This window comes from Thamnophis elegans, chromosome 13, assembly GCF_009769535.1.
Source record: "Thamnophis elegans isolate rThaEle1 chromosome 13, rThaEle1.pri, whole genome shotgun sequence".
Lineage (NCBI taxonomy): Eukaryota > Metazoa > Chordata > Lepidosauria > Squamata > Colubridae > Thamnophis > Thamnophis elegans.
The window spans coordinates 7803192-7812243 of NC_045553.1; the positions used below are offsets into that span (position 1 = coordinate 7803192).

A 9052-nucleotide genomic window follows, 5' to 3' on the forward strand; every position below is an offset into this window, starting at 1 on the left:
CTCTATTATATTATATATTATGTCCTTGGTTTGCATATGACTCATATATGGGAAAAACCCTCTCCATACACAATGCTTTGCTTTATCATCTGTGTTGGATGTTTAAAGAATAAACTAAGTTTGTAAACCAAAATGGCCCACAGGGCTCCCTCTCTTAAATTGTGTTAGCCCAGTTATGGTTTCTCCATCTAATTCTCTAAGTTCAGATGGCCCACTGTTCTGGAAATCGAACACCCAGGTTGGGTTTGTACAACTTGCTAGGATGAATTGCGGTTGGCTTGTTTTGAGGTTCACAAAATAATAATGGCCACTTATAATGTAGGTGTGTTCATATACAACTGTAATGTTAGGGCTGCAGCTATCTTTTCTTTTGGATCTTTGGCCTGCTACACTTTCTATTATTCTACTATGCACTTTCTATGGTGGGAAAATGGGAGGAGGGGTTTGTACGGAGTGAGATGTGATGTAGCCATAACAAAATTCTTTCTAGAAAACCAAGGTCATCCTTTGTCTTTGCACCTCTGCACCTGACAGGATCTGGATGGGTGGAACTGCCAGCATGGCAGTGGAAGATTGGACCATGTGATGGGTTGGTGGATGTGGGGCAAGTTCGTGAACTTTCAATGGGGTGAGGAAAACTGGATTCGGAGATGTGCCAACATGGCTCTTTTAATAAATTGGAACTTTGAGCAATACTTTGCCTTGGACTCTGATTGAATTTTGGATGCTATTTGGAACCCTGACATGTAATCTGAATGGCTGTGAATCAAGTAATGTCAGATGATCTGGGAAGCTTCAAATAGTTATGTGGGGATGTTTGCTTTTCTCAATAGCTGGCAAACCACGTTGAGAAATGCAGCTGTCAGCACAAAGATCCTTCCTTAATAAGTATGAAGCCTGAGGAATACAACTCAGCACAATGATCCTTCCTTAATAAATGTGAGACATAAGATCTGGCACGTAGGCACATTCCAGCAACAACAAACCATAAGTTCTCCATTAACCTTCTCAACCATAGTTTGGCTAATCCTATCAGTACAAAGTGTACTTTGATCAATGAATGAGTTTCTGCCACGTAAACTGTTTTATGACAATAAAAAGGGAGCTCTCACAGCTGTTTGGGAGTGCCTTCCCATCAAGCTTCTTCCTGCCTGTGAGTCATTTCTTCATCACAACAACATAATTAACCATCAAAATCAAAAAGTCAGAACAGAAGCTGTCAATTCACACAGCCCTAGTGATTGCACATTCAATGTTCGCGTAGTGGAGGAAACTAATGAAGAAGTTAAATACTCCCTCGGTATGAGTGAAGTCCAAAAGAACAAGCCAAGCCAGTAGATGAAGATGAAAATAACGTGGTCCATGAAGAGTTGCTGAAGAAAGAGGTTCTCTTGGAGAACTCATTTCTGAAAAAAAAATCCAGAATGCTTATACTTCCATCTATACATAGCAGCTTTCAAATCTTCAGTTTGAGAAAAGCTTCTCTTCCACTTAAGGTTATCGTGGAACTCACTTGGAAAAAGAAAGCTAATAGAAGTCTGGCTCCTTGATAAATCTTCTGGAGCACAAAGGGAACATAGAACATAGAACAATAGTTGGAAGGGAGCTAGGAGGTCTTCTAGTCCAACTCCTTGTTTGAGCAGAAGACCCCTATACCATTTCAGATAAAAGACTATCTAGTCTCTTCGTAAAACCTCCAGTGATGGAGCATCTGCAACTTCTGAAGGCAAGCTATTCCATTGGTTGATGGTTCTTGCTGTTAGGAAATGTCTCCTTAGTTCTAGGTTGCTTCTCCCCTTGGTTAGCTTCCATCCATCCCTTCTAGTCTTGCCTTCTGGTGCTGTGGAAAATAGTTCAATTCCCCCCCATCTTCATAGGAGCCCCTCAAATATTGGAAGACTGCTACCATGCTTCCTCTAGTCCTTCTTTTCACTAGACCAGACATACCCAATTCCTGCAACCGTTCTTCATCTGTTTTAGCCTCCGGTCCCCTAATCATTCTTGTTGCTCCTTTCTGCCCTCTTTCCAGAGTCTCAACATCTTTTTTTTTTAATAATATGATGACCAAAACTGGATTCAATATTCCCAGTGTGGTCTTACTAAGGCTTCATAAAGCAGTACTAGCACTTCACCTGCTCTTGATTCTATCCCTCTATTAATGCAGTCTAGGATGCTAAGCCTGTATTTTAAGGGGAAAGTCTAAAGCCAAAGAGTACCCAGAATATTTGCATAAACCACTTAAAAGAGGTGATGCTCCTAACCCATGCTCAAACATCCAATGAATCTTGATTCTACTCGTCCAACATGTTTTGGAGTGTCCTTCTCCTCCTCTATTGCTGCTCAGGTAAGGGACAAAGTTTATAGTCTAGAATCTAAATTAGGCATGTTAGGAATGTTCTTTCTCTTCTGTTTAAATTGACCATCGCTGTTCCACTTGGGTGAGCGATCTGAATCCTCTCCTCTCTGTCTTAATTTTTTTTTTTTTCCATTAACAAAACATATAATCACATGTATACTATTACATAGCCAACATCATATTGTATGATTAAATGTTTACATCAATTCATCTCACCATCAACTCCCAAAAGCAATTATTGGCTCTTCTGCTCTCCATAAACTATATTTGTACCTTATCCATCACTTTCTTCTCCTTCTCTCCTCTCCCTCCCTACCTCCTTTCTTCCCTCTGTCATCCTTCTCTACTTCCCCTTCCTCTCTCCTTCTCCTCTCTCCCCTTTCCACTCCTCCTTTCTCTCTCCCCACCTTCTCTCCTATCCCTCTCTTCTTCCCTTCCCTCTCTCCTTCTCTCTTTCCACTCCTTCTTTCTCTCCTCCTCTTCCCCCCTCTGCCCTCTCTCCTATCCCTCTCTTCTTCCCTTACCTCTCTCCCCTACTTCCCACTCTTCATCTCAATTACTTGGTCTACTTCAGCTTCTGAGCAAGCTCCATTTTATGTTGATGGTATTTATAATTCCTTTTCAGTAAACATATTTAATTTTAACATGTATTCTCCTTTTAAAAAAAAAATAGAACAAAAAGGTATACATATATAGTCATTGTGCTTTTAAACCCCGCTTCCTGGCCACAGGAAAGCTGCAGCGGTTGTAAGTGTGAAAATGGTCATAAGCCAGAGTGCCGCTGTAACTTTGAATCGTCACTTAATGAATCCTTGTAAGTCATGGATTATCTTTATAGCAGATTTGGGCATTCAAACCCAACTGTTCCTTTAAAAGAAAGCCTTTGCAAGTAAGAACTTTGAGAATTGGGGTCGCTAAACTAAATACAAATATAAAAAGCCCTTAAGCCCTCCTCTCCCTCCCTCCTTTCTTCCCTCTGCAATCTTTCCCTTCTCTACTTCCCCTTCCTCTCTTCTTCTCTCTCCCCTTTCCACTCCTCCTTTCTCTCCCCTGCCTTCTCTCCTATACCTCTCTTCTTCCCTTACCTCTCTCCTTCTCTCTTTCCACTCTTTCTTTCTCTTCCTCTTCCCCCCTCTGCCCTCTCTCCTATCCCTCTCTTCTTCCCTTACCTCTCTTCTTCTTTCCACTCCTTCTTTCTCTCTTCCTCTTCCCTCCTGTGCCCACTCTCCTATCCCTCTCTTCTTCCCTTACCTCTCTCCTCTTCTCTCCTCTTTCCACTCCTTCTTTCTCTCCTCTTCCCCTCTCTCCTATCCCTCTCTACCTCCTTTCTTTCCTCTGTCATCCTTCCCTTCTCTACTTTCCCTTCATCTCTCCTTCTCCTCTCTCCCATTTCCACTCTTCCTTTCTTTCCCCCTGCCTTCTCTCCTATCCCCCCTTCTTCCCTTACCTCTCTTCTTCTCTCTTTCCACTCCTTCTTTCTCTTCTCCTCTTCCTTCCTGTGCCCTCTCTCCTATCCCCCTCTTTTTCCCTTACCTCTCTTCTTCTCTTTCCACTCCTTCTTTCTCTTCTCCTCTTTCCCCCTCTGCCCTCTCTCCTATCCCTCTCTTCTTCCCTTACCTCTCTCCTCTCTTCCACACTCTTCATCTCATTTACTTGGTGTATTTCAGCTTCTGGGTGAGCTTCATTTTGTGTTGATGGTATTTATAATTCCTTTTCAATATACAGATTTAATTTTGACATACATCTTCCTCCTTTTTTTAAAAAAAGAGAACAAAAAAGTATACATATACAGGCATTGTACTCTTTTGCCTTCCTTTTTAGATGTCCTCAGCCAGGGTCTCTTAACTCAGCCCCTAAAACTGTCTGTTCCTCTTGGAGGTGAGGCGCAATTTCTTTGCACCCTCAGCAGCGGCTTGGAGAGCCAAACCGTGGGCTGGTATCAAGACAAGATGGGCCAAGGCGTTCGGTTCCTATATTTTGGGGATAACAAACGAGGCGAAGGGATCTCAGATCGATTTTCGGGCTCCAGAACTGGCAACAAGGGTTATTTGACCATCGCTCAGGTCCAGGCAGAAGATGAGGCTACCTATTACTGTAGCGTGTACCATGGTGCAGGGAGTAGTTTTCAAAAACCACAGCAGTACAGACGCAAGGGGAAAGGGAACAAAAACATCTGCTGAAGAATTGAGAATTAAGTAAGAAGGTAGAAAGGGAGTTTGGAAAAGGAGACTTATTTCTCAAGTAAGTATGTGGGGAACCTCTTCTTCAACTGTCCAATAAACACTCAATAGTTTCCATAATATAAAATCCCATTTGGCCCATCCATATGTTGGTTCTGGAGCCCCACCTAATATAACAAATCCTCATTATTTTCTCTTTTCCGCCCCTCTTTGTAAAGGTGCCACTTCACAGTCCACCTTGACTCAGCCTGCCTCCCTGTCTGAGTCTCTAGGAGGGACAGTTAAACTCTCCTGTGCCAGCAGCAGCAGTCCAAACCGAATTCACTGGCTTCAGCAGAGATCTGGAGGAGTTCCTCGCTTTGTGCACTGTGATGGCTGCAGCATCTGGGGACCAGGGATCACGGACCGATTCATGGCAACCCGATCAGGCAACAACGGCTACTTAACCATCACCGACCTTCGGGCTGAAGACGAGGCCAATTATCACTGTTACATGTGGTATAGCAGTGGTTCAGAGCTCCACAGTGAGACAATCAAATGGGGAACTGAAACCAAAAACCTTCTTCCTTCACAGACACAGGAAATCAGGAGTGGGCTGCTGGGGGTTCGCAGGGGTTCGGGAGAATCTCTAGCTAAGATTCTGTGCGGTTCAGAGAACCCCCCCCCCCCAAATCCCAGTCCTGGCTGGCCCCACCTGCCCTTCCCGTCCCAGGAGTCCCACCGCGGCCCGTTTTGGATGCAGGTAAGTTCCAGGACATCAGGGGTCTGATGTCTGTTACTGCCGGTTCGCTCAGGGACATGACTCGCATGCATGCGAGTCACGCACGTGTGTGCTTGCGCAGTAGTAAAAAAATTGCTTCTGCACATGTGCAGAAGAAAAAAAACCAAGATGACGGCATCTACAGCACCACAGATAGAACTGTTTCAGGGGCGTGGCCAGCTGATTTATACTTACTTGGCCGAACCGGTCCGAACCAGTAGGAACCAACCTCTATAGGGCATGGCCAGAGGCTCCGGGAGGACAAAAAAACAGGCCTACTGGAAGTTCAAGAAGGGCAGAGATGAGCATGTTTTTTGTCTCCAGAGGGTCTCCGGAGGTTGGGGAGGCTATTTTTGCCCTCCCAGAGGATTAAGGAAAGCTTCTGGAGCCTGGGGAGGACAAAAACACCCCCCTGTCATAGTACAGGGGGCCAACTAGGCCATGCCCACCATAGCCACGCCCATGGGAGTGGCTCAAAAGTTGCATTGTTCTTTCTTGGATGTAATGAAAAGTTTAATGAAAAGAAGGACAAGAGGAGACATGATAGCAGTGTTCTAATATCTCAGGGGTTGCCACAAAGAAGAGGGAGTCAAGCTATTCTCCAAAGCACCTGAGGGTAGGATAAGAAGCAATGGGTGGAAACTGATCAAGGAGAGAAGCAACCTAGAACTAAGGAGAAATTTCCTGACAGTGAGAACAATTAATCAGTGGAACAACTTGCCTCCAGAAGTTGAGAATGCTACCATTCATGATTGCATAATGTTCTCTAGACCTCCAGGTGACCCACCTCAACTAAGTGTGAAGGACATAAAAGAATCTGATTTGCTCTCAGAGGGAAAGAGGGAACTTTGAACAAATTTGGGGCTGCAGGCAACTTTGTCTGAAATGTATTTTGAATGGGAGGAGGTGTCCCCCAGGTACAGTGACAGCATAGGACTGCAGGGGGCGCCACTTTCCAGGAAACCTTCTGTCATCACTCCTGAAACTCTCCTCTGTGCAACAGACTGAGCAATTACACCAGCTGCAAGATACTTCGTGCAGAACTCAAGAAATGAGTATAATTCATATTAACTCTAGTATCTTAACTCAGATGTTTATACATATTACCATCATCATACCTCCACTTTTATTTGACTATGGTTGTTTAAACGTCCTTCATCATAAAATATACCAAAATTTAATACATAACCACATACTGGCATTTCATTTACTTATTTATAAAATCCTCCATTAACACTAAATCTTTATATCCTATTCTACCTAAACATCCATAATATTTAATAGCAAAATTTTCTAATCCTCCTTTCCAAATCACTGTTTACAATTTACATCCAGTTTCCTTATATTATACCCATACCAGAGATGGGTTCCTACCGGTTCGCACCAGTTCAGTAGAACCAGTTCGTCAAATCTACCAAACCGGTTAGAAGAGGTTCCACCAGTGGACCCGGAAAGCAGGCCACACCTACAGAAGAGCTTCCAAAAATTTTTGAAACCCACCACTGACACATACATACAAACAAACATACATACATACATACATACAACCTAGATTATTATCATTATCCTTTCTTTATTAGACTATATCCTATATCATAACATTTTCCCCCTAATAATCAAAACTTAACTGTGTTTAATTTAGTTCTTTTTTATTGTTATTATTAGTATTAACCTTTATATATAATCCAAAAGGATTTCTAGCCTTCCCTTCTCTTATCTTTATGTGTTACAGATGTGCTTGCTAGGGTTATGAAAAGTGTAAATATGGAGTCACTCGGGTTCTTTCCCTTTTACAAGAATAACCCCATTTCTCTCAGAGGGAAAGAGGAAACCTGGAGCGAATTTGGGACTGGAGCCACCCTTCTCTGAAATATATTTTGGATGGAAGAACATGTCCCCCGTTTATGGTCATGGGACATGCAGCAGGGGGCTCCACCCTCCTAGATATGCACCCAGCCAAACATCTGCCATCACTGAAACTCTCTTCAGTGCAACCGACTGAGCCATTTCCCCAGCTGCAAAATACCTCATGCAGATCTCAAGGAAGGAAAGAGAATTAGATCGCATGAAGAGTTTGTAACATCCGAGGTGTAGTCTAGAGGAAGTAAGCAAAAGAAGAGAACGGGATGCTTTCTGCCTACAATCAAAACACAATTACACAATTGCAACGAAGGCACCATTCACTGCCCTTTTGTTTTGGACCAAATGTGATGTCCAAGGCAATCTGACTGAATTTGTCCTGCTCAGGTCCTACATTCTGAGCAAAAACCTGAATAAAGGCATCTACTTAAGACTTCCCTCCATGCAAATGTCTTCTCCATTCATCTACTTTGACCAGATGGATTAGTCTGAAAATGGGGTAGCTCATAAAATCAAGGAAAGACAATCCCTGTGTCGTTATTTGCATGGACTTTTCTTCCATTCTAGAAGGACTTAAGGAAGAAGGTTGAAGGATCCCAGGTAGATATTCTTTGGCCTTGAAAAGGGAGACTTTTTGAAGGAAAGCCCTATGGCCTGGACACTGGTTTTCCTTTTGCTTCTCAGTTATTTCTCATGTACGTATGTGGAGAACCTTTTGCCAGAATAAACTACAATATCCAATAAAACACCAGGACACATTTGGCTGCTTCCTGACGATGTGCTGTTCACGGTAGACACATCAGTTTGTCTTCTGGTAGAACTGGTCCTGCTCAAATCCCCACCCTGCATTCATCCTTTCTGAATGCCTTTCTCCTAAATGTCCTACATTGTGACTTAAAACCGAAATAAAGGCGTCATCTTAACCCTTCCCTTTATGCAAATGTCTCCTCCACTCATTGGTCAAAATCAACTCAAAGAAAGTCAATCAATGGATCTATATTTGCATGGACCTTTCTTCAATTCTAGGAGGACTTAAGGAAGAAGGCAGAAGGATTCCCAGGTAGATATTCTTTGGTTGTAAGAAGGGAGACCTTTTGAAGGAAAGCACCATGGCCTGGACACTGGTTTCCCTTTTCCTTCTTAGTTATTTCTCATGTAAGTATGTGGAGGACCTCTTCTTCAACTGTCCAACTTGTTTGCAAAATTTAAAACCCAACCTGGTCCATCAAAAAAATGGTTCTGGGATTTTTGGAGACCCACATAATAGAACAAACTATTGTCTCCTCTTTTTCCCCTTTTTGTAAAGGTGTCACTTCACAGCCCACCTTGACTCAGCCTGCCTCCCAGTCTGGATCTCCAGCAGAGACTATTAAACTCTCCTGTGCCATCAGCAGCAATCCAACTACCGTTGGCTGGATTCAACAGAGATCTGGGGAAGCCCCTCACTTTGTGCACTGTGATGGCTGCAGCAGCAGGGGAGAAGGGATCCCAGACCGATTCACAGGAACCCGATCAGGGAACAACGGCTACTTAACCATCACCAACCTTCAGGCTGAAGACGAGGCCATTTATTACTGTCACATGTGGGATAGCAATGCTGGAGGGTTCCACAGTGAGACAATCTAATGAGGAACTGAGACAAAAACCTTCTTCCTTTGCAGAGCAGAGAGCTGCTCAAAGGTTGTGTGGTTCTTTCCCTTATCTGATGAATAGGCTCTGCAGGCTGTTTCTTCCAGGCAGAGATGGACGAAAAGATCCATCATCCCAAAGAAAAATCCCACTATAAAACACAAATATAAGGGAAACAAATCCTTCACTCTTTTACTCTCAAGATGAAATCGATGAGTGTAAGGGGATGTTAACATGGACCTACATACATTATAGTTTACTCACTTG

The 9052-nt window shown here is 43.3% G+C and overlaps 2 gene segments (V, D, J or C); both read left to right on the forward strand.

Annotated features, from left to right (window-relative positions):
• Positions 1 to 2290: 2290 nt before the first annotated feature.
• On the forward strand, positions 2291 to 6092 carry LOC116516778. The segment is given in 3 exon segments: positions 2291 to 2344; positions 4755 to 5060; positions 6067 to 6092. Coding segments are annotated over 3 exon segments (372 nt in total).
• Positions 6093 to 8232: 2140 nt separating this feature from the next.
• On the forward strand, positions 8233 to 8782 carry LOC116516779. The segment is given in 2 exon segments: positions 8233 to 8311; positions 8463 to 8782. Coding segments are annotated over 2 exon segments (366 nt in total).
• The last annotated feature ends 270 nt before the right edge of the window (positions 8783 to 9052 follow it).